This window comes from Argentina anserina, chromosome 3 (genome assembly GCF_933775445.1).
Source record: "Argentina anserina chromosome 3, drPotAnse1.1, whole genome shotgun sequence".
Classification (NCBI taxonomy): domain Eukaryota; kingdom Viridiplantae; phylum Streptophyta; class Magnoliopsida; order Rosales; family Rosaceae; genus Argentina; species Argentina anserina.
Window position 1 is genome coordinate 4,232,428 of NC_065874.1, and position 25,162 is coordinate 4,257,589.

At 39.2% G+C, this 25,162-nt stretch overlaps 6 protein-coding genes across 7 annotated transcripts; 2 read left to right on the forward strand and 4 right to left on the reverse strand.

Annotated features, from left to right (window-relative positions):
- Positions 1-169: 169 nt before the first annotated feature.
- LOC126786408 (coatomer subunit zeta-1-like) lies at positions 170-8,253 on the reverse strand. The gene is made up of 6 exons (XM_050512228.1): positions 8,179-8,253; positions 1,491-1,650; positions 1,272-1,419; positions 1,103-1,180; positions 575-659; positions 170-463 (listed from the first exon to the last, which is right to left on the reverse strand). Exons 1-6 carry the CDS (start codon positions 8,179-8,181, stop codon positions 404-406), a joined length of 534 nt encoding a protein of 177 aa, XP_050368185.1. The 5' UTR covers positions 8,182-8,253; the 3' UTR covers positions 170-403.
- Positions 5,304-6,364, reverse strand: LOC126786407 (uncharacterized). The gene is made up of 2 exons (XM_050512227.1): positions 5,765-6,364; positions 5,304-5,444 (listed from the first exon to the last, which is right to left on the reverse strand). Exons 1-2 carry the CDS (start codon positions 6,291-6,293, stop codon positions 5,320-5,322), a joined length of 654 nt encoding a protein of 217 aa, XP_050368184.1. The 5' UTR covers positions 6,294-6,364; the 3' UTR covers positions 5,304-5,319.
- A 142-nt stretch (positions 8,254-8,395) lies between the features above and the next one.
- LOC126788210 (pterin-4-alpha-carbinolamine dehydratase 2, mitochondrial) lies at positions 8,396-11,336 on the forward strand. Its single transcript, XM_050514183.1, has 7 exons — positions 8,396-8,435; positions 8,516-8,562; positions 9,099-9,196; positions 9,912-9,997; positions 10,074-10,197; positions 10,318-10,386; positions 10,942-11,336. Exons 1-7 carry the CDS (start codon positions 8,403-8,405, stop codon positions 11,028-11,030), a joined length of 546 nt encoding a protein of 181 aa, XP_050370140.1. The 5' UTR covers positions 8,396-8,402; the 3' UTR covers positions 11,031-11,336.
- Positions 11,337-12,349: 1,013 nt separating this feature from the next.
- LOC126788190 (probable methyltransferase At1g29790) lies at positions 12,350-14,624 on the reverse strand. Its single transcript, XM_050514162.1, has 2 exons — positions 13,524-14,624; positions 12,350-12,678 (listed from the first exon to the last, which is right to left on the reverse strand). The coding sequence occupies exon 1, from the start codon at positions 14,602-14,604 to the stop codon at positions 13,525-13,527; it is 1,080 nt and encodes a 359-aa protein (XP_050370119.1). The 5' UTR covers positions 14,605-14,624; the 3' UTR covers positions 12,350-12,678; position 13,524.
- Positions 14,625-18,648: 4,024 nt separating this feature from the next.
- Positions 18,649-20,862, forward strand: LOC126788040 (uncharacterized). The gene is made up of 7 exons (XM_050513993.1): positions 18,649-18,729; positions 19,508-19,573; positions 19,683-19,741; positions 19,831-19,895; positions 20,215-20,306; positions 20,433-20,504; positions 20,610-20,862. Exons 1-7 carry the CDS (start codon positions 18,727-18,729, stop codon positions 20,646-20,648), a joined length of 396 nt encoding a protein of 131 aa, XP_050369950.1. The 5' UTR covers positions 18,649-18,726; the 3' UTR covers positions 20,649-20,862.
- Positions 20,863-21,871: 1,009 nt separating this feature from the next.
- On the reverse strand, positions 21,872-23,633 carry LOC126788681 (disease resistance-like protein DSC1). 2 transcript variants are annotated; one of them, XR_007671405.1, is made up of 3 exons: positions 22,956-23,633; positions 22,287-22,830; positions 21,872-22,147 (listed from the first exon to the last, which is right to left on the reverse strand). XR_007671405.1 is itself a non-coding variant. In XM_050514692.1 (2 exons), exons 1-2 carry the CDS (start codon positions 23,594-23,596, stop codon positions 22,758-22,760), a joined length of 714 nt encoding a protein of 237 aa, XP_050370649.1. In that variant the 5' UTR covers positions 23,597-23,633; the 3' UTR covers positions 21,872-22,757. The 2 variants fall into 2 exon arrangements, 1 of the variants encoding a protein (XP_050370649.1); XM_050514692.1 differs by having other exon boundaries at positions 21,872-22,830.
- Between the last annotated feature and the right edge of the window lie 1,529 nt (positions 23,634-25,162).

Consider the following 25,162-nt stretch of genomic DNA (forward strand, 5'->3'; position numbering starts at 1 on the left):
ATGTACTCTTGTAAATTCAAATTTGGCATATGAAAATTCTGGTAGACTTATCTATTATCTTTTGCATAAATAACTTCCGAAGGATGAATTTTGAATGCCGATCAATATAGAAGAGTTGATGAAGTTATCGTGCCTTTGATTACAAAATGACAATGGAAACACAACGACATCAATGGTATAATGTATTCACTGAACATTCTAAAATGCCCATGTGATGATGGCATCCAGTTCAGCAAAATATGCAACTCTGTTCTCAAATCCATTAGAGAAGATGAATTGAGCAGGAAGTGAATAATTCTAACAGTACAATAATTCTGTAAGTGTGATATTATAAGCCAGTACACCCAATGAAATAGGAAATATATAACTCTGATGTTCTTTCCATGCTTCTCCAATCATCCTCTCACTTGAGAAGAGATCTTGCAAAATGTTCACGCGCAGTAGCAAGTGCCTGTCCTATTGTCTGCAATAAAGAAAAAGACGTAAATGATACAATATGTAGCCACTTTTTAAATTGATTTTCTTTTCATGTCAGAATTGTTATGGGAGGGGGAAAACATGCGAGGAGAAATACCTGCTCAGACAATGGAGCTCCAGCATCAATACTATGACTCGCAACTTTACTTGCTATGACATTTGAATCTGTCTCAAGAACAATGCTGTGCCAAAAAAAACATGTCAAGTCCAGGTAGCAATAGTAATCATCTCTTGTATAGTGGGTTAAGATCTGAAAAAGAAATATAAGTACAACAAAAGGCACCACAAAAGCAATCAAGTTTAAGCTAGAAAATACACTATTAAACAATCTATCAAAGGACAAACTACTAAGAATACATGCAAAAATAAGATCTCAAAATTTAGCAACTGCAGACCCCCTGCCTACCAAACAGAATAGTGAAAACCGAAAACCTTAACTCAGCTAATGACTGGGAACCGCAATCTCATAATGAGACGCAAACATCCTAACATGCAGTATGCAACATCACCTTTGTTGTTATATCATGCAAATTCTTCAGTTTTACTAGCAAAAGTGCAGAGCTGAACCTTGGATTAAGTACTTGAATAGCGCAAACAAACTTTAAACATTAAGGTTATAGATTACCCGCCATCGATAATCTCATCAAGGCATAGTAGAATGAGGTCCAAATTCTCAAGTGCCTCCTTTTTGTCCACATTGCCTCTGGAGAAAAACAAGCCAGAATAAGTAAAATAGAAGTTGATTACTTTGTAAGTTTATGGTATTCTTTACAAATAGAGGATGTGAGTATAACCTGAGGAGAATACCGACTGCATCAAAAAATCCCTGAAGAACTGTGGCTAAAATGAGCTCATTTTCATTATCACCCCCGGTAACAAAAAAGTGAAGGTCTTGAACAAACTTGTAAACTACGATACTGTTCTCAAACATTGCTATCTCAGCTGCACTCGAAGGAACAGGGAGTTAATATGAAATTATCAAGATTAAACATACAAAATTGGAGCACAATTACCTTCTGTCCGCGCATTTGTCTTTTGAGTTTTATTGAAAACAGATTTCTCAAATGCTTCTTTTGCATTATTGGTAGGCCAGTCCTCTGAATAATACTTGACAGCTACACGTTTTCCCTCAGAATCTAGGAGGAGGATGTTCTTTACAGTAGGGCATGACTCCTACATATAACATCCAATAAAGAGTCCAGAGAGTGTCAAAGGCTTGAAACATGACAAGATAAATACAGCCACTCATATTTGCATTACCAATACACTAGGAGATACACCCCAGCACCATCCAACTAGGATCATATATGTTACTCATTCATGCTTATCAGGTGAAACCAATTTTGTATGCCGCCCCCAATAGAGTAAAAGCTCACATTTAGCTTATTCTTTACCACATTATCCTTCAAAGTCACAAGTCAATTATTTCTTCCAACAAGACCAGCAAACAAGCAACATAACACAGCATAATTGATGCGATATCTAGCCTACGCTGTTACAAAGAAAATACCCCTATTGTCACATCTAACAATACCACTGCAAAAAAATCAACGTATCCTTTTGGAAACGACATCTGACTCAAATTGCAACAGAATCACTACCTAGCAAACCCATCCCCATTACTGTTCCACTGATATAATTTAGCTCGCGCAAGCGCACTAATCCCATATAAGCTCAACTCATGCTTCCTTATTATAATACCAATCACAAATTACTTATATCATTACCTACATTGTGTTCTTCGTGTCTATAACATCATCAATCAAACCAGAACCACCACACACCACAGTCCAGTAGAATAAGCTACAATCACTTATATTCGATATGAATAATTACATGGTATTTATAGGATTCTAGGCTACCAATTAACAAGTATGAAACCAAAGATAATTTGTCAATTACTACGGCTTGGTTGGTGAGATCCGGTGCTAATATTTGACTCATGCTAACACTCCCCCTCAAGTTGGTGCATACACATCGACCATGCCCAATTTGCTAAGTGAGTCATAAAAAGCCTTCTTAGACACTCCTTTTGTGAGTATATCTGCAAGTTGATCTTCTGAAGGAACAAAAGGAAAGCTAATGGTCTCAGCATCTAGCTTCTCCTTTATAAAGTGACGATCAACCTCCACATGCTTTGTACGATCATGTTGTACAGGATTCTGTGAAATATCAATAGCTGCCTTGTTGTCACAGTACAGCTGCATAGCACACTTAGGCTTAACACCCAAATCTTGTAGCAAATTTCTAAGCCATAACAACTCGCATACTCCCTGAGCCATACCTCTGTATTCTGCTTCAGCACTAGATCGAGCTACCACCTTTTGTTTCTTACTCTTCCAAGTAACAAGATTACCTCCAACAAAGGTAAAATACCCTGATGTGGATCTCCGATCTGTAATATTTACAGCCCAGTCTGCATCTGTGAAACCACAAACCTTAATGATATTGTTGTGTTTAGAAAACATCACTCCTCTCCCTGGAGCTGACTTCAAGTACCTCAAAATCCTCACAACAGCATCCATGTGATCCATACTGGGATTATGCATGAACTGACTCACTACACTTACTGCATATGCAAGATCTGGTCTGGTATGTGATAAATAAATCAGGCGTCCAACTATCCTCTGATAACGAGTCTTGTCAGTAGGCACCTGATCTGGGTACTCTGCTAACCGATGGTTCTGCTCAATAGGAGTATCAATTGGAGTGCAATCCAACATACCTGTTTCTGTTAGTAGATCAAGGATGTACTTTCTCTGACATAGATAGATACCATCACTTCCCCGGGCTACCTTAATGCCCAAGAAGTACTTGAGTGTTCCTAAGTCTTTCATCTCAAACTCTGTAGCTAGCTGCTTCTGTAATCTATCCATCTCAATAGTATCATTACCAGTAACTACCATATCGTCAACATATATAATTAGGGCTGTTACCTTCCCTTGTTGGTGTTTGAGAAATAATGTGTGGTCTGAATTACTCTGCTTGTAGCCAATTTTCTTCATGAATTGTGAAAATCTTCCAAACCAAGCACGAGGAGACTGTTTAAGACCATACAAAGACTTTCTTAATCTGCATACAAAGTTATCTGGAGAAGCTGCCACATATCCAGGAGGAAGATCCATATACACTTCTTCTGTAAGTTCTCCATGAAGGAATGCATTCTTAACATCAAATTGTCTAAGTGACCAGTTTAAAGTAGCAGCAAAAGAGAGCAATACCCGAATAGTGTTCATCTTTGCAACAGGTGCAAATGTCTCATCATAGTCTATGCCATATGTTTGGGTGAACCCTTTTGCTACTAGGCGTGCTTTATACCGGCTTACTGACCCATCTGGATTATGCTTCACTGTAAACACCCAACGACATCCCACTGCCTTCTTGCCATGTGGTGGAGATACAAGCTCCCAAGTATTGTTCTTCTGTAATGCTTCCATCTCTTCTTCCATCGCTTTTCTCCATTTTGGATCTCCCAATGCATCCTGCACTTTGTTAGGTATTGATACAGCAGAAATTTGATTCACAAATGATTCATATGACTTAGACAATCTTTTGGTAGACATAAAATTTGCCACAGGATACTTAGCTTTAGCCTGAAGGGTAGGTTCATATGTTTTTGTTGGCTGACCTCGAGTAGACCTATTTGGCAAGACATATTGTCTACTATTAGCTTCACTAGTATTAGCCCTAATAGAATGACTAACCTCAGATGAGTGATCTTCTGTAACAGGGGAACGTTGGTCAGGGGTATAAACAACAGTAGGGGAGGCAGGAGGGGCAGTTGTACTCTCACCTTCTGGTACGTGAATCTCTGGAGTGACTATACCAGAATCATCAGTAATCTCAACCGAATTTGTCACCATATCTCCTGGCTGACTTGTCTCCCCCTTTCCATGATATAGCTCTTCAAAATATGAAATCTCCCCCTGAAGGGCAGTATCAGAAGACGTGAAATAGCTCATGTCCTCAAAGAAAGTAACATCCATAGTAACATAATACTTTCTGGTAGGTGGATGATAGCACCGGTACCCTTTCTGATGCCCTCCGTATCCAACAAACACACATTTAACCGCTCGGGCATCCAACTTAGACCTCTGATGTTTTGGAAGATGGACAAAAGCAACACAACCAAAAACACGGGCGGGAAGATTATGAAAAGAGGGTAAGGAAACATGGGATGCAAGCACCTCATATGGAACTTTGCCTTCAAGGACACGAGATGGAAGACGATTAATGAGGTGAGCAGAAGTTATGACAGCATCACCCCAAAGGTATTTAGGCATATGGGCACTAAAGAGAATACACCGAGCCATTTCAAGTAAATGACGATTTTTTCTTTCGGAAACTCCATTCTGCTCAGGTGTGTAAGGACACGTTGTTTGATGAACAATGCCATGTGCGTTAAAGAACTCCTGAAAGACACGATTTACATATTCCCCCCCATTATCAGAACGAAAAATTTTTATTGTGGCATTATATTGTGTTTGGACAATGGTATAGAAGGCTTGAAAAGCCGAAAAAACCTCATTTTTGGTTTTCAGAAGGACAATCCATGAAAGACGTGTGCAATCATCAATAAATGACACATAATACTGCATTCCTGAAACAGTAGACTCTTTGGAGGGTCCCCAAACATCAGAATGAATTAATTCAAAAGGAATGATACTTTTATTAGAAGTACTAGGGGAATAAGTAGACCGATGACTCTTGCCTAAAACACATGTTTCACAACGAAAAACTGACTCATCCACACCAATAAACAAAGTAGGCATGGATTTTTTCATAACACTAAATGAAGGATGCCCCAAGCGACGATGCCATAACCAAACTTCACTTAGCTTATCAGAAGTGGAGAGTAAAGCGATCCGGGACTGTGCCCCTGGTTTCTCTCCCGCATATGTCTGATCCAGATGAAACAACCTGCCCCGTAGATACCCCCGACCAATTAACTCCCCGGTGAGAAGATCCTGAAATATCACATACATGGGAAAAAATGTCACAGAGCACTTAGCTTCAGTGTTTAATTGTGGGACCGATATCAAATGATGAGATAAAGCAGGTACATATAACACATTGTGAAGCTCTATTGTGGGAGTAATACGAACTGACCCTTTCCCTAATACGGGGAATGCCTCACCATTAGCATTAGTAACATATGGTACTGGTGGAGGAGATAATATAGTAAAATAAGATTTGTCATAAGTCATATGATCGGACGCACCAGAATCAATAATCCATGTATCAAAACCACCAAAGTGAGAAATATGTAAAGTCATACCAATCTTACCACGACCAGCTATTGATGTTGTGGGTGTTACTCCTCCTGCTGTATGATGATCGTGTCCAACCACACCATAAATATCTGGTTCCTGGACTAGTTGAATAGCTGCTTTGGCTTTAGGACGATAATTAGGCCTTTGGGGCCTAAGGTGTGGATACAACTTCCAACAGGTTGCACGAGCATGGTTTGTATCTTGACAATAAGAGCAAGGAGGGCGGGGCTGATTCCCGAAACCTGGTGGTGGTCCTCGGTGATGAAGTGACGATGAAGTGGCTTGCTGAAGGGGCGGTGCTGAAGATCTAGCACGAATAGTAAGGCTGGAAACTTCAACTTGTGTCTGATGAAGGCTGTTCTGCTGAGATTCATCCTTACGGATATATGTGAAAGCTGTAATTAAGCTAGGTGGCTCAGTCTGGCGGAGCAATTCCCCCTTCGCATTGTTATGTTTAGTATCAAGACCTTTCAGGAAATGGTGAACTCGCTCAAGCTCCTTCTCACGTTGGTACCAAATAATATCCTCCTGATGTTTGATCATGCAAGGACGTTTCACATCAATCTCAGCCCAAATATTTCTTAGTTTGGTGAAATATTGCGCCACAGGTTGCCCATCTTGTTGCATCGCCAAAGCGGTGCACATTAACTCATGAACCTGTATGAAATCAGAGTCATTAGTATATAAACCTTCAAGTGTCAGCCATATTGCCTGCGCAGTGTCACATGCCTCCACTAAATCAATTATCTCTTCGTTCATAGCCTTCCACAAGACGGACATCACAAGACCATCATCGTCGTCCCACTTAGTGTAGGCAATAATATCATCTGCACTGGGAGCTTTAGTTATTCCGGTTACATGCCCCATCTTGTGCATGCCTCGAAGATGAGCCGTCATAAGTCGCTTCCATTTGCGATAATTGGTCCCATTGAGTTTAGTTCCCCCAAAGGACCCACTGTCAGAACTCTTAACCGATACCTCAAATTTCGGAACATCACATTCGTCTCCAGAACCCATTGAAAAAGGAAATGGAGATAAAAAAAAAGAATCAGGAATTATACAGCGGAAACACCAAAAAACTGATAAGAATCTGTCTTGGGTGCACGTGCACTGGCGGTGCACCTACACTGCCAATAAAGAGGTATCAATTCTGGGCTGGAGTGGGTCGGATTGAATCTGGGCCGGGCCGGGTCGTCTGCGGGTCGGGTCGGGTCGTCTGCGTTCGGGTCGGGTCGTCTGGGGTCGGGTCGGGTCGTCTGCGGTCGGGTCGGATCGTATGCGGGTCGGGCCGGATTGACTGCAGGCCGGGTCGGATCGACTGCAGATTTTGGAGATGCTTCGATCGGGAAAAAAAAACTCGACGCCGGAGCGTGATACCGGCTGGCGGTGACTTGATGGGGCGGAGGGAAGAACGTGGAGCGGTCCACCGGTCGTCGTCGGAGATGGAGGAGTGGGCTGGAACGGGTGAGCCGGACGAGGATCGTCGGACTGGAGATGGCGTCGGCTCCGAGATGGCGGTGACAGCGAGGTTCGTCGGCTCCGAGATGGCGTCGGCTCCGAGATGGCGTGTGGACGGAAGTGATGCTACCAAGGTAGTGGTAGAGAGCAGCCCCGGGGGGGGGGGGGGGTAGAGAGCAGCGCCGGGGTAAAGAGAGGCGTCGACGTAGGCTCGGTGAGAGTACAAGAGAAAAACGTCGGGATACGTGCGAAGTGACCAGCAGATGTCTGGTGGGATAGCACGTGTGAGCTCGACGGAAGTGAGGGCGGCCGGCAGGGAAGAAAGGAGCAGCAGGAGCTCCAAAGAAAAAAGTCTGCCGGAAAAAAGAAAAAACCCAGAAAAACAGAGCCTTTTTTGTTTGCTCTGATACCAAGTAGAATAAGCTACAATCACTTATATTCGATATGAATAATTACATGGTATTTATAGGATTCTAGGCTACCAATTAACAAGTATGAAACCAAAGATAATTTGTCAATTACTACGGCTTGGTTGGTGAGATCCGGTGCTAATATTTGACTCATGCTAACAAGTCCTCCCAATCAAGCCAGCTCCGGCAGCTCAATCCCACTCAAAAAAATCAAATTGATCCCATTTTAACCCTAAATCACACTCATTGTCTCTCTCACATTCCATAGCATCAATTACAACAAACCAACCAAAGCCTGTGAATTTCTTAACAAAATTTCTTGGTCTCCGATCAACAATGCATGCCTACATAAATTAACCTAAAGAACAATTCGTGATCCAATTACGTCGTCGATTCAGGATCTGCAAGATCCGGTTGAGCTGGAGCTCGGATCCGAGTCCGATTCCTTCAACCGCAAAACAGATCACTGAAGCTCATACAAACGTGGCAACCAAACCCTAACCCTAGAAATCACCACATCAAATTTATACATAAAGAAAAACAGAGAGAAGAAGACTGACCATTTTGTTCGGAGAATCAGTTTTCTCTGAGAGGACGAAGAAGACGAACCGAAATTTTATGTTTACATGACACGTTTTAATACCTCCTCTTATTTACAAAACCCACCACTCAACTTTTATTTATTACAAAAAAACCCCTGGGTTTTGACTATTTGTATTTAGCACCACAGAGTTTGTGTTGAAATGCTTCATATTTTACCCCACTGGCCATCCAGAGCTTACAGATGAGTCGAATGTTACACCTCCCATTTCCAAAGGTGCCCTCTTTCTCTATCTTTATGATTATTAATGGGTTTTAATTTGGTTTTGATGTTTTGAGGTTGTTTTTGTTATTCAGGTAGCAGTAGTGTCAGTGTTTCAGAACCTGTTTGGAGTTAATGGACGGTACTTTCCTGCATTTGTTTTTATTTGGTTTTGGTGTTTGGCTATTGGGTTTTTGTGTATAGACTAGCTGATGTTTTGATCAGACCATAATAAAACTCATTTTTGGATTGTTTCTGGGTACCCTTTATTATACTGATCTTAGATTGTAATGAATGTGAATAGATAGAGTAGAGTGAAATGGAGTATCGGGTTTATTTGATATGTGTGTGTTTATTGTAATGTGGTAATTTCCAGAATTATGATATGATCATCTGTTATGGCCAATGTTCTAAAAAACGCTAGGCGTTAATCGGGCGGACAGCTAAAAACCAGCGCCCAGAGGATTAATCGGGGATTAATCGGCCCAAAATCTAGGCGGCTAAGGATCTCCGGGCGCCTAGGCGGTCCTAGGCGGGGATTTTTAGAACATTGGTTATGGCTACAGGTTGTAGTATTGAGTGCATCCCTGCACTTTTCTTATTATAGAATGTGGCTTTTTGTAATTTAGTACTCCTCTTCTTGAGTTTGTGAGAATGAATTATGTACTTAAAATACAGTTCCAGTAGCAGAGTGTATGAGATACTTCAGACCAATGTGGGGGTGTCATCCAGTAGAAACTCAGTTTCTGGATTTAGAACTTTTTGCACTGACCAAGGTGCGTGCAGACCTTTCATTCAACTCGCCAACTTTTGATTTGATGATTAGATGCGAATCAGAACTTTAATTTATATACCAAAACTTTCCCATTACAATCCACTGAAAGCTATTTTGATACCATTGTTTCATACAAATTTGTTCACAGATTCAGGTTCCTAGATACTTATAGCATGGAAAGATGAATCTTTCTACTGTGGGATTGTTAAGGTCCCTGCTTTGAGCAAATTAATGATCTATTAGCTAGTCAAAGTTTCTAACCTCGTCTATATATTCTAAATCTGCCATACCTATTTTACAACTTTGAGGTAGTCTTAACCAACACCTTATTATCAAACTTAAAATTATTAGTCCCAGAAATGCTTTGGAAATTAGGAGTATATGTCACCTACTGGTGGGTGATGTCGCTCCATACCATTTTAGGAATAGATAGGTAGATTTGTAATTCAGATATGTTATTAAGTGTTTTTTTTCCTCGTCTTTTCCTTTTGGGTTGAATCTCTATTTTTCCTTTCTCTGTGCCTTAAAAAACTTTTCTGGTTTCCAATAATACAGAAACTCTTTTTCATTATAGGGATGGAACCTACTAATTGGTTTTTCTGACTTTATTTGTGGGTTTCGTTTCTCATACTGGTGGTTGATGTTTCATATCAAATTCTGTTAATACTAGTTTTGTTAATATGTTACATTCCTAATTGGTTTTCTGGCTTCCTTAGATTTGTCTACAAAGAAGTGTGTGCCCTGCACCTCAAAGGATATGCGACCTATGACTGAAGACTCAGCAAGTAATTTACTCACAAAGGTTGGTTTGTAATTCAGTGTATTATTAATCACTTACAGCATCTGTTTTTCTTCTCTAAGGTGTGTATTTCGTTTAGGTGGACGGGTGGAATTTGATAAGTGAAAGTGGTTTGTTGAAACTGAAAAAGTCATGGAGAGTTAAATCCTTAAAAAAGGGATTGGAAATGTTTAAGCTCGTAAGTGATGTTGCTGAAGCAGAAGGTATGTGAAGCCTCTTTTTCTAATTTTTAGCTCCCTGCATTTATATAGACGATGAGTTTTAAGTTGAATTAGTTTAGAGCATAACTAATCTAGACTGGTAACAAAATGTGTTTGCTGCAGGTCATCATCCAGACCTTCATCTTGTTGGATGGAACAATGTGACCATTGAGATCTGGACCCATTCAATTGGTAAGAAGATCCTAGAAATGAAGTAATTATGTATCTGCACTTGTCTTAAAAAAAATTGTATCATTATGCATTAGATTCTCTCTGAGGGTGTTCTCATGTTCTTCGTTTTGGTGATCACTTCTATATTATAACTTTTCAATTTCCTTGTACCTGGAATTTCATGGGGAAATAGATTGTATCTAACCATGCTTTTGACTATTCTTCTGTATCTAGGAAAGATTTATATAGCACAATTATGCTTTACTTAGACTGGCTACTTGACTCAACTTTGTCTGAGTTCAGTTCCTGGTGTTATGAGTTATGACCTGATTCCAGACCAGTAAATTGTTTGAGTTACAGCTTATATAGACTGGCACGCATGAATTTTTTCAGTGGTGAGCAGTCGGAATTATTCCTGAGTAAATTTGACCTGCTGAATGCTGAATTTGCCACCAATTGTAAAAATTTGCCACCTAGAGTGTCAACTTACAAGATTTTTTTTATATCAATGATGTATTTTAGGTTAACTGCAAATGAATGAATGATAATATCTTTTCTGAAATATGTGTTGTGCAGGTGGATTGACAGAGAATGACTTCATACTTGCTGCTAAGATCAATGCAATTGATATGCAAAACCTGATGAGGCGGAAAACTACTGATTGATCAGTCGGGAAAGCATACCAATGGAAATTGTTGAAATCGTCTGGCATTCCTGAAAAGGAAAAAAAAACGTATTTGTCTTTTGTTGGTCTTTTGGTGTAAAACCAACTGAGGATGTACTGGTTCAAGAAAGAAAACCTTGCTAGTTTCTGAAGATACATGAAGTGGCTGTTTCTTTTATGTTTAAAGGTCACCAAAGCTCAACGACTTATATGTTTGGCACCATCTTTGAGATGGAGAGGATTTAAAGTTCTGGTCATTATTTTTTTCTGAATATAAAGCTGATAGACAGATAGAACACCCTAAATTTTGGTTGGTATCATTTCTTGTGTCAGCTTAATTCGTAAATATTGAAGAAAGATACAAGTTCAATTCTTAAAATTAGAATGAAATTAGCAAGCTTTCCTAGCCAGATGCTGCTTCATCAATAGTCTGTAAAATTGAAATGCGATGTTTATGCAAGTTTTATTTGATCTTACATTGTCCGTGACAGTCGAGCCGTGGAAGGCATATCTGATATTCTTATGAATTTCGCAGTAGTGTATAGGTCTCTTCCTGCTCGAGTGGCATATATGCATACCCTGTTTAGCTATTCACTAAAACTACAGCATTGTGTTACCAGTTCAGCTATTTGGTCCAGTGTCAAACTAAAACCATCTCAGGTACTTAGGCTGGAATAGTAAATAACGAAAAATTTATAAATTATGAGAAGATTACATCTTCAAACGGCTGTACATTAAGCCAGGTAAAAGGGAATGGCCACAGAAAAATTGGCTTTAAAACTTCAAACAATGAAACGATGACCAAAGCAAACAAGTAGCAAAGAGGACGTTGTCACTATAGATTGCATCTTTCGAGTCTTTCCTTTTTGGTAGCTAGTTGCTTCCGTGGCGCCTTTCCACCAAATCGTCTCATCCGAGGATTACCAATCTTGTTCATAAGCAATTTCCTTAATCGGATCTGAGAATCAAGGCTATAATAGTCACCATCTTCACCTCCACCCTGCCATAGAAATTCAACACCATGGTCTCCATTGACTGTCTACAGGCTTCTGAATATTCAGAAAGGCGGACAGTAATAGGCTTCTTCATTACAGGGATGGAACCTACTAAACTCGTTTTCTCCTACTATCGATTTTGGATGGGCATTGCTGCATATGATCAGTTTTTGTTAATACTAACAATGAGATTGCATCTATGTGTCCAATTTCTCTTGTCTAACTGCTTCAGAATCTGAAAGGCTATTCAATTTTATTTTTTAAAAGATATTTTGTTTTGTAGTCTTGTTTCCATTATTGGAAGAAAAAAATCAGAAATTAAATGGAAGTACGAGTCCCCTTTCTGCAGATGTGAATCTAAAACTTCTAAAGAACTAATTATAAATCTGACAAACAATTGAGAGTCCAACAAAAGGCCATTTTACATCTCTTCTGGGGCTTCTTCTGAATTTACACCCCATGATCCTATAAATGCTCGTTTGTACCATTGCACAGTTGTACACATCGTCATAAGTAGCTACAGTTTATCCCCTTCAATTGATGTTAATATATTCTGCTTCAAAGATTAATAATGTGCTCCAACTTCTAAGGAGAGGTGCTTCTGCATGTTGAGGTCCTCACCAATTCACTCGACATCAAAATTTGACAGCAAACCTGCAACGACAACCAAACCCCATCACGAAGTAGTCAGACTGGAAGCTACATATTTGTATGAATCACTGTGCCATTACAGAATTAAACAACCCGGGAACTTTCCCCAATTTCTCCTAGTCTAAACAAATGCTCAGGTTTATCTTCTGTTGTCTGAACTAAAAGCTCTTGAAACATTACACAAGTTTCGACTCGTCATAGATAGATACCAGAATGATCCTTTTTCAGTAAGGTAGGTAATCTAGATTATGACTCATGTATGACCAAAACCTTATGTTAACAATGTCGGACAAGTTTATCAATGCCATGCCTCCCAAAGTATACAAGGTTGTTAGTGGATAAAATGTAGAATAATGACACCAGCAAAGCCTAGAGCAAAAGTGCACAACTGAAGTTCCTTCAAACCATTCTATATTAGTCTAATATCCAGGAGAGCTGACACGCTCAAATTTCCTTTCAAAGAGCAGGACATCTATTAGCAAGTTGTATTACTAGTTTACCTGTCTAAATAAAATAACCAAGTCAAGTGCCCGCAAATTTTTTCCCCATTTTTGAGAAACTAAAAAATACCCATATGATCAAAACCTTACAGTTACGGTGTCAGACAATTGGACAAACATAGACCACAATTCTATGAAAGAATACTGAAATGCCAATGCCATGTCTCCAAAAGTATCCAGGCTTTAACATATATCAGATCATGCACTGTTCATTACTACAATTACCATTTTTTCTCGTCTGAAGAATCATGGAACCAGTGAAACCTAGCGACCACAATTTAAATTCTTTCATACCATTATCAATGTAAAACACAACCACATTATCAATGTAGTACCTTAAACTCGAACCTCATCTTGAGACGGGCTTCTGCAGCAGAGCAGTCAAGTAAACCTCCCCATTCTTCTCATTCTTACTCGCCGTCGCCCACTTCACTCTCCGGTACCCCAGCTTGCTAATCAACGGCCCGAAAACCTTCTCGAGATCCACCCCCTTGCTAAAGAAATGATCCAACCACAAGTACCCTCCTCCCCTCAACACCCTATCCGCATCATACAACAAAAACTCCAACGCCGTCACAGGAATCCACCTGTTCACGGCGTGCCCGCACCGCACCAGATCCAGCACCCCGTCAAACACGGGGAACCGCTGCTGCAGCGGCACGTGCAGCGGCACCAGCCCCCTCAGCGCCACCGCCTCATTATTCGGTACCCCGAAATTCATCGTCGTAGTCACCACCGTCACATTGTACATCTTCATCCTCGCCGCGAACGTCCCCGTCCCGCCGCCGATGTCCAGACCGAGGCGGAGGACGGCGCCGGCGGCCTTGGCTATCTGGAAGAACTGCGGGATGGGGAGGTCGAGCTCGGACTTGTACGTCATGAAGTTAGAAAGCTCGTGACTGAAGTCGAAACCCGAACTCGGGTTCTGTCGGTTGAGACAGCTGAAGCTCTTACACGTGTACTTGTCCCATAGTATGTTCTGATCCGGGAGAGAGTTCGGAAAAGGGTTGTGAGAGAGTGATGACGTGGGCTTGTGGGGAGTTCGGGAGAAGCATCGGCGGCGGGGGAGGGGGTGGCAGCCGCTGAGGATGAGGGACTCGGCAATGTCGGCGTCGGCGGGGCAGAGGGAGAAGGCGGCGTAGGACATGTACTTGTTGAGGAGATCGGGGTGGTTGTGGCAGGCGGAGGCTATTGGGGAGAGGCCGGAGTAGAGGAGGAGATCGGCGGCGGAGGAGGAAGGTAATTTTGATGCGGCGGGGCGTGGGGGAGGGTGGTGGCGCGTGAGGTGGTTGATGGTGGCGCGTATGGTGTGGAGCTGGTGGAGGAGGTGGTCGGGGACTGGGGAGGTGAGGGGAGGGGGCTGTTTGGGGGATTGGATGGTGGAGGAGAGGTGGTAGAGGGAGAGAATGTTGGTGGCGACCATGGCCATGAGGAGGAGCAAGTTGAGACCCATTGAGGTTCTTCTTCAAGCTCTGGAAATGGTGGTGGGGATTGAGATTTGGTTCAGTTCTTGAAGTCAGTGAGTGTTTGACTTCATGGTGAAGTAAGCAGGTTATTATTTTATACAGTGGAACTGTGGAGTTGGAAGTTGCACTGTTGCAGGGGGAAGAGCCAGTTGGGGGTAGAGTTGTAATTAAGGAGGGGTTGATTTGGTTTGATTTTGTCATTTTCTGTTTGGGGTGGTTTTTGGTTGGGTCAAAAGTGTGGAAATAATTCAAAAACAAATGTAGTGTGGCACGTGACGTGTTGGGCTCACTTGCGAATTTTTTTGTTGTAGATGGTGGGATTAATATTTTCGTGGAGAATCTATTCCCATGATTTTATATTTGTGCTTTTCTGACTCCATGATTAAGAGAAGAGCACTATCATTTTTCCGGGGACGGCTCAAGTGCAACAAATTTCTGGGCATATTATCTTGTTTTGTTAGAGCTTACCGGACTTAGAAAGATGGCCGTGTTTGTTTGCCCTGATATAGGGACTGGATAGGCAAACATAAATTCAATCCGGCCAATCAGTCTGTTTGGAGGTTGGGATATATTGCTGTCGAAAAAATTTAATCTTGTCAAATCTTCATTTGAAATCCTGCTAATATAGTGGGATTTAATTTGTCCATCCATGATTCAAGACTAAACCATGAAGAAATAGTTAAAGTAGTTGGTCCTCATAAAGTTATCTCTTTCTTTTTTCTCTCCATAGACTTCAATCCAGACAAAGGTTTAGGGTTTAGAAAGGTCAGAACCACAAGCTCGTCTCTCTCCAACCCCGACCCCTTAACATTCCCCAATCCCGAGCCCCCACTCCTCCGCTCCCAACCGCGGCATCCCTCTCACTACCACCGTCTTCTCTATCCCACCGTCAGATCCTTCGTCACCAATCTAATTCCCTCAGTTCTAGTCTCTGCCAACGACTAAGGGTGTTAATTGAAAACCGAAAACCGAAAAATAACTGAACCATAACCGAACAAAACCGAAGAAAAAAAAACCACACCAAACCGCAAAAAAAACCGCACCAAACCGAAAGATTTGGTGTGGTTTTGGTTTTGGATGTTTGGAAACCGAAACCGAACCGAAAAACCGAATATATATATATTATAAAGAAATTATATTATTTACAGATATATTTAATATACATAATTAAATATTTTATCGATCGAGACCCAAACTTTATCAAAATTCGGTGAATTTTTTACCATATCTGTATTTATATATGCTGATCACATCCGACGGTCGAAATTTAATAATTTGAATTTTAGATATTGGAACCACAACATGTCTACTAATGTGGTATAACTTGTTTAGAGGTCTTTTTGCAAATGTATGCATTTGTGAAGCAACTATATCTTATAAATAGAATTTTACAAATCTGTCCGCATTATGCGTTACGTATAGTGAAATATGGTTATGGTAAAAAAATCACATATTTTCGACAACGTTTGTGTCCCGATCGAGGCGGGTAACCCTTTTTACGCTTATTATCCCCTATGGGCCTATGGGTAGCCTTATCCCTGGAAGGTAAAAATTTTGAAAATTTTACACGAGCTGCTACATAACATATATGTGAGAGTGTGTGCATGAAAAAATCCACCAAAACTAGTCAATAAGGAAGGAGTAAGAACAAATTCACTTAATTAGATGAAATTAAGTTAATGTTGACCACATCGATCGAGACCCAAATATTATCAAAATTAGATGAATTTTTTACCATATCCGTATTTAAATATGCTGATCACATCTGACGGTCAAAATTTAATATTTTGAATTTTAGACATTGGAACCACAACATGCCTACTAAAGTGGTATAACTTGTTTAGTGGCTTTTTGCAAATGTATGCATTTGTGAAGCAACTATATATTATAAATATAATTTTGTAAATCTGTCCGCATGATGCGTTAGGTATAGTGAAATATGGTTATGGTAAAAAAATCACATATTTTCGATAACGTTTGTGTCCCGATCAAGGCGGTCAACCCTTTTTACGCTTATTATCCCCTATGGGCCTATGGGTAGCCCTATCCCTGGAAGGTAAAATTTTTGAAAATTTTACACGAGCTGCTACATCACATATATGTGAGAGAGTGTGTGTGAAAGAATCCACCAAAACTAGTCAAGAATGAGGGGGTAAGAACGAATTCGCACTTAATTAGATAAAATTAAATTAATGTTGACCACATCGATCGAGACCCAAATTTTATTAAAATTAGATGAATTTTTTACCATATCCGTATTTAAATATGCTGATCACATCTGATGGTCAAACTTTAATATTTTGAATTTTAGACATTGGAACCACAACATGCCTACTAATGTGGTATAACTTGTTTAGTGGCTTTTTGCAAATGTATGCATTTGTGAAGAACTACTATATATTATAAATAGAATTTTGCAAATTTGTCCGCATGATGCGTTACGTATAGTGAAATATGGTTATGGTAAAAAAAATCACATATTTTCGATAACGTTTGTGTCCCAATCAAGGCGGTCAACCCTTTTTACGCTTATTATCCCCTATGGGCCTATGGGTAGCCCTATCCCTGGAAGGTAAAATTTTTGAAAATTGTACACGAGCTGCTACATCACATATATGTGAGAGTGTGTGCGTGAAAGAATCCACCAAAACTAGTTCAGAAGGAGGGGGTAAGAACAAATTCACACTTAATTAGATTAAATTAAGTTAATGTTGACCACATCGATCGAGACCCAAATTTTATCAAAATTAGATGAATTTTTTACCATATCCGTATTTAAATATGCTGATCATATCTGACGGTCAAAATTTAATATTTTGAATTTTAGACATTGGAACCACAACATGCCTACTAATGTGGTATAACTTGTTTAGTGGCTTTTTGCAATTGTATGCATTTGTGAAGCAACTATATCTTGTAAATAGAATTTTGCAAATATGTCCGCATGTTCTTTTTATTTCGTTAAAAATCAAGTAGATAAACAAGAAAAGAAACTCCGATTTTATTTACAAAATAACCGAAAGAAAAACCGATATAAACCAAAAAAAAACCAACCAAACCAAACCAAACCGAATACCATTGGTTTTTGAAAAAAAAAGTGAAAAACCAAACCGAATAAATAGAACGGTTTGGTGTTCAGTATCACCTATAAACCGCACCATTCACACCGATTAACACCCCTACCAATGACACATCCTCCTATGCCGTCCTCTAGACTCCTCCCCCATTTCCGACTACGTCTCCTCATTTCCATCGAGATCAACGTTGTCATCGAGGATGAATTATGTTTTTAATTACAAAAATAATGAAATGAAGTTGGACTTCGTATTTGGTTCTCCAAACACCCAGTAAGATGGGAACTTTCTAAATCCAATATGTTACAATCTAATCCAAGTCAATATTGAATACTAATCCAATCCAATCCAATCCAATCCGGTATGTCAAACACAGCCGATGTGTTTCAATCCGACTACACTGTGGAGACTATAGTCACTTCAATGCGTTCCTGGAATGTTAGTGGATGTAGTTCGGATATTTCATTCATTTTAGTGAAGTCGCACTAAGCACATTAATAAAGTCTTCTGAAACATAAAACAAGCACAGCAATTTTAATTTGAGGACAATTAGTTTAAAATTCAGAGTTTAAAGTGCGATAGAGTTTAAGTCGGACATTCAAAGTTCTAAAATTGTTTTATGAATCGAGTGACATCAATCAGCCCAAAAACTCCAGAATAAAAGGAGGAAAATCATTCATATGTTAAGTTACATACAATGTGAAATTTACGTCAAAATACTGAATCATAACTAGTACGTCTGTGCGTCGCATTTAAGGTTCCCAAATTTCAGGCTCTTATAGTATAAATAAGTGGGCCGACACTGTATGAACCCAATGAATTGGTCGGCCCAGTTTCTTACTGTTCATTCTTCTTTCCACCTGTATTGTGATTTACTATTACACTTAACAGTGTATGTGTGAGCTGTGTACAACTCTATTATATAAAGATTTCAGACTCGCGTCTGACAAACGCAAACACAAACTCAAACTCACTCAGACTTAGATCCCTCTTTACTCCCAACTTGAATCAATGGTAAAGTCTCTCCTTCAACTTCGATTCTCTTTTACTTCCACCACGTATTTTTGCTCTGCTTGATTTAGGGTTATCAAAGTTCATATCTTTCAATCTGACTGCCTCTACTTGGAGTAAAATACTACTGAGTTTTGATCAATTTGTACTCTTTTATAGTCTTCAATGGGTTTTTGTTATGTAATTGCCTAACATATGACTGATATATGAAATTGAGTAGCTCATAGTACCCAGAACGCGAGAAGCTTTGGTGTTTTTATTTTATTTTTAATAGCTATAGTTATCAGGGTTAGCTATGGTATTGGGATTTCAACTACAAGGCACATAAAATATATCAACTTTGAAGAATTAACAATCACTGGAGTTTCTGAGACAGAACTTCTATCCTCAAGTTCAGCCTCATAAGTAATGAGTTTGGATTAAAGGAGGAGTTGAATCGTGTAGTGATAACTGAAGTTAAATTGTCAGCCTTTTAGAGTATTTAAGGCCCTTTTCAGAGTACAGTAACTGTATGGTTTTGTTGTTCCGTATGTCATGTCAAGTATTCTCCACCCGTCCACCGTGCCCAGCTTGATATCAAGGTTTACTTTTTCAAATTAATAAGATCACCAGAAGCACTACTTTTTGGCCTTGTTTATTTTATAAGTCTATACGTCAAAGAATGGAAGAGAGAAGACTAAATGTTATATGTAGTTGGCAGATTATTTCAAATATGGTTAGCTATTTGTAATTTGCCTGTCATTGGATATTTGTTGTGTAACTTTATGAATTCCGTTATTAGGCTGATCCTGAACTGGAAGCAATCAGACAAAGGAGAATGCAGGAGCTTATGGCTCAACAAGGCGCTGTAAGTACTCAAATAACTTGAGACTTATTTGGACATCCCTGCTCAAAAAAAAAAAAAAAACCCTTCTTGGTGATTATTTCTTGATGTCACTATTTTATATTGTTAACAGGGAGGGGCCAGAGGGCAGCAAAACCCTGAACAGCAGAAGGAAAATGATGATGCCAAGAGGTTGGGTTTTGATTCACTGGGGTGATACTTCTTTTTTACTTTCTCCAATAATGTTCTTATTAATCTTATACATAAGGCAATAAATGTAGGGAGGCAGAAGAACGGAGGCAGATGATGCTAAGTCAGATTTTGTCATCTGAAGCTCGAGAAAGACGTAAGTTAATATTTGAATAGGCATTTGATTAGTTAATTATCTTCACTTGGAACTTTCCTTTAATAGATCACCTATCAAGGAGAAAACTATTTCTGATTTAAGATAATATTTATTTATTTATTAGAAGATAATATGTTTTGGTCACTGTTATTGACTACTAGATATATGTAATATGTAGATGGCCGGGAAGGATATTTAGATATTTAGTTTATCCCTGGCAACAATTTGTTCTAGTTCAGTCAAATGCATGATTAGTGTAATTCATAACTCAGCTCCAGCACTAACACATTATCTTATACTTAATGCTATGCATGTGCAGTTGCTCGCATTGCTTTAGTGAAACCTGAGAAGGCAAGAGGTGTTGAAGATGTCATACTGAGAGCTGCTCAAATGGGCCAAATTGCTGAGAAGGTATGCTATATCATTCTCATATCCTTTTCTGTCTTTGACCCGTGGTTTTTTTATTTTCCTTGCAACAAAGCATTCATAAGAGCTCATCTATAAAAGAAACAAAGTGCTCAGAAATTCAATTGTCAGGTTTCTGAGGAGAGGCTTATTTCCTTGTTGGAACAGATAAACAACCAAACAACCAAGCAGACCAAAGTCACTGTAAGTCACGAATCATGACGACCTAATAACACGAATTTTCATTTGTTTCCGTTTCCATGATAAAGTATGCTAATATTTGGCCTTCTTACGCTTTCCGGTTTCCAGATTCAGAGGCGTCGAAGTGTTCTAGAAGATGATGATTGATATGGAATTGTGGCTGTATATTGAAACATAAAGCACTTATTATTGGGTTGTGCCTTGTGAAATATCTACTCTTTCCATGCTTCTTCCTCGTCACTTGAAATTCTGAGTAATATTTACATATGCAAATATTACATGGGAAGAAATTTTTCTCCCATTGTTGTTGTAAGCTTTTGACTTGTCAATTGGAATTGAAACATGGATAGTTGGATTGGAATGACTTTATGGCACGTTTGCTAACGTGGAATGAAAATAGAGGAATTGATTACAGGATAAGAAAATTCTGTCGTTTACTAATACATAGAACAATTGGAATAAATGTGGGTTACACTTCCTTATCATGAATCGATTCTTTCCAAAATCTCTAACCTGGTACCTAAGGGGGGAGGTGGGTATTATAATCAATTCCTCTATCGGGTATCAATTTTGTTATCTAAACTACCCTAATTTATTTGAGAATATTTTCATATTGTCCAACCACATATATTCTACGGGAGTACTTAAAGATCAGTTTGTCTCTTTTCTAATAATATTCTTTAATTTTTCTTCTTCTATTTACATAATGTATGATTAAGTGAAATTTAATTGAAATTTGATTTGTCATATTGGGTGTTAAAGGAAAAGAAATTAGTGTAGTGACATTTGTCGTTCTGATGGTAAATTGGTGTAACACAGTAGCACTATTGATTGATAGAAGAAATGAGCAACTTCATATATATAGGGATATTTCAATAATTAAATTAATTTTAATTCTGATTTCGATGGTAAATAAATAATATCAAACGTAATTATAATTGTTTTATGTTCTAATTCCATGTTGAAAGTAAATAATTCAATAGAATTGAAATCTCCATATCCAAATTCATTACGTCTCTCACTCACATTCCTAATGAATTCAATTCCTGATGAGTTTCATTTCAAGTTAGTAAATGTGTCATTAATTGAGTACAACTGACTCTCAACTATTTGATTCTAAATTGGCACTAGATGATATATTTTCCATTTTATCTATTTTTTGACTTGGATGCACATCCCAAGGAAATTAAATTTGTAAGCAATTGTCATTTTCTTGAAATTGATAACCTTCAAATTAAACTATATTTTGTTGCAAATCGTAAGAGATCACAACCCTAAGAATTCACTAATATCTCCATCATCATTACGAAACAATATTATGAAATTCTTAATTGTCTCCAATATCTTAAGATCTTAGACTTAATTGGACAAAAAAAAATCAGTGTGGTCCTTCCAAAGATTTGAATACAACCTTCTAATTCAACTAATTGACACTTCATACAATAAATCAAATTAAAACAAAAGCAACCACAAAAGAATATAAAAGATATAAAGATCCCATAACATTGATAACAAGTTAATGGCATATGATCCAGCTGATAATCCAATGTCTACAACATGAAATAAGAGATCGAGCACACAAATCATTTGAGAAGGGTTCTGGCTAGATGCTCCCTTGCTACTGCCCATGCTTGTGTTATAATAGTCTGCAGAGTTCGAAAATAAGGACAAGGATTAGATTGATACCATAAAAGAAGAGCTTCAATTCTATCTAGCTAGTAGCAGCTGGCCGCCTATAATGACTATACAGTACTGAATCCGAGGTATCTTAATCTGAATTCTCACTGGCGGTAGCTTCACCATGCTGTTCATCCATGATCTGCCAATCTACAGCATTTTCGTCTAGGCCTTGAGCATATACAAAGCCCACCCCACACCGTTCCACCTCATACTCGTTCTCAGGTCCCTCATCGTGTAGTTTGAAATGGAAAGAGGCTCGAGTGACATTGGTACAAGGAGCGAACCGCCACCCCATCCTCTCAAGGGTTGCGAACCACACCACCACCATGTTTTCCGAGTTTTCTAGATACTGTCCATCAAGAGAGCATGTGTCCCATGTATAGCTTTCACCATCCTCGCTTTTGAAAATGTATTCACCATCCTCGTTTTCGAAGATGCAGTCAAGTACACAAACGTCCGCATGAGGCGCCTTACGGAAGTCAATAACAACAGAGAAAGCAAAACCCAGAAAGTTGGCATCTTTAATCCAATGTGGAGGAAGCGTGATATCTATCCTACTTCCCTCCATTTGATTCCTCACCCATTTTGGAATTTCACTTCCCGAACAGCTAAGCTGGTACTGGCTCGTGTACGTGTTCTTCCCGAGTACCTGCACAGACACAGACATGATGTTGATTATTTATGGAAGCAGCGGAATGGATAGAGTGCTTTTTAGCAGAGAGAAAGAGACTTAGCAATTTTAATGTTCTACGATGTACATCATCCATTATGTACCTTCTCGCATTCTCATCCAAACTTCCGCAATCATAAAAGTCACGGGCTATGTTCAAATATGAACCGTGTGTGCGTGCAGTCGTGAACCCAGACAATGTCTTTAATCTCTTGCACCCCCTTGCATTTATATATCCCAGACCATATGGGAGCTCGGGTAAAGACTCAAGGAGCTCGCAATTTCTTATAATTAATTCCCCCAGCTCAGACGCTTGATTGATGGTTGAAGGTATGCGCCTAATCATGCTTCCCCCCAGATCTAATCTAGATAACCTCTTGAGGCGGAAGAAGATGCAATCAGGGATTTCTCCTAACTTTGTGCAGCCTCCGAGGTCGAGGTAGTACATCGAAGGCCATAAAATGACCGTCGACCGAGGCAAGGTGCTGTTTGGGACAGACTCGAAGCATCTACACCCAGGTAACTCCAATTCCTTCCGCCCAACTGCGTTTTCAATCAAACAAGGCAGCTCTTTCAATTTGGTTCCTCCTAACTCAAGTCTCCGCAGACGTTCCATAGGCTCCAAGATCTCTGGGAACTTTTCGAAGCTAGAGCATCCATTAAGAACAAGTTCCCCAAGAGATTTCAACTTGAAGATGGGAAAGACAGGGGAAGAACGCTTGTGCAAACTTGGCCAAGATCGCATTATTGAAGGAAGACTTAAAAGACTTGGATGCCACACGCTTCTTAGAACTTGGCCCACAGGCTTGGACTAACAAGCCAAGTGTACTGGTATTTCTAGATGTTTGTGTGGAAGTTTTACAGAACCTTACTGCGACAAGCACAGAGTGACACAGATATAATATTATCCAAAGAGAAATATGCAATTAAGTTTTCTAGTCATGAAATTGCATCGACATCTTATGTCTTTCAACATCTTTGCTCACTTTAATTTTCTTTAGTTACAAAAATCTTCTACTTTTTTTTTCCACAATTTCTAATCATAATGGGTGTTTTTTGTTTGTCACTACTCATAATATCATACTATACTCTCGACTTGAACTGGAACTGGGAAACAATTTAGAAATAAATGGATTGATCGAACCTCGAACTCTCTAAGAAACGTTCCCCTCCATAGTGCGTGAAAATAAAACAAAATATGTTAGAACTATGATGAGCTTATTGAATATTATGGTTGGAAAACAATTTATAATTGCAGCTAGCAGAACTGCAACTCTCAAATACAGTTGATTTTGTTTGGGCATTTGATACTCAACCTAGTAAGATTGAGCTCCCTCCCTCTCTCTCTCTCTCTCTCTCTCTCTCTCTCTCTCTCATTCTGGCATCCTCCGTAGTTGATATTCTCTCTAAGAGAGATGGGTTACCTTTGAGTTCCTCCATCTCATGATCTCTTATAAGTTATAACTGTGCGTCTTTCTTTTTTGGAGAATGAATAACTGTGCTTCTTTCGTTTACTGTTTCTTTAGTGTTTTACCACTTCAGGTTTTTTTTTAATTGCTCATTTACTTTTTTCCTCATTTACTTTTTTCTGCTACTTTGCTGCTTTTGATATGTGGCTTTTGACTGTTTTGCCAAAGATTTATATATGAAGTGATGTGGGACTCCTATTGAAATTTTACTTTGTTATCTATATTATGTCATAGGCCTCCTAGTTTTTACACTCGAATGATTTCTCTTCAGCAAGTCATGTGATGCAATCTTTGCTCCTTGTAAGTCTGTTGCTAGATCATAAAAATCATAGAATGCTGTCTTGGCAATTGATTTTGAAATATCCCTACCCTCATAAATTTTATTGTTCAGACGGCATTCTATTAATTCCAATTGTGCATTACATGTAACAATTCAAAAACAATATATGGATGTTGTAATCAGTCAACATCCTTAGAATGTTGGATTATTGGGTGCATATTTTGAGTCTCTGGGATAATAGGGGATATCCTGAGACGTGAACTATTCAGCCATTGGAGCAGACCGGTGCATATATGTTTGATTCATCTCGCCAGCTAAAACAAAGAAGTGAACTAATCATGATCCAATTGAATTCATGTAAAATTGTTGAGTCTTTTATTGAGATCTTGTGGTGCTATCATTTACAGTATCGAAACCGCGTTTAATTTGAGGTATCTGAATTCTCAGTCGCGATAGCTTCAGGCTTGAGCATGCTGTTCATCCATGATCTGCCAATTTACAGCATTTCCGTCTTGGCCTTGAGCATATACAAAGCCCACCCCACACCTTTCCACCTCGAACT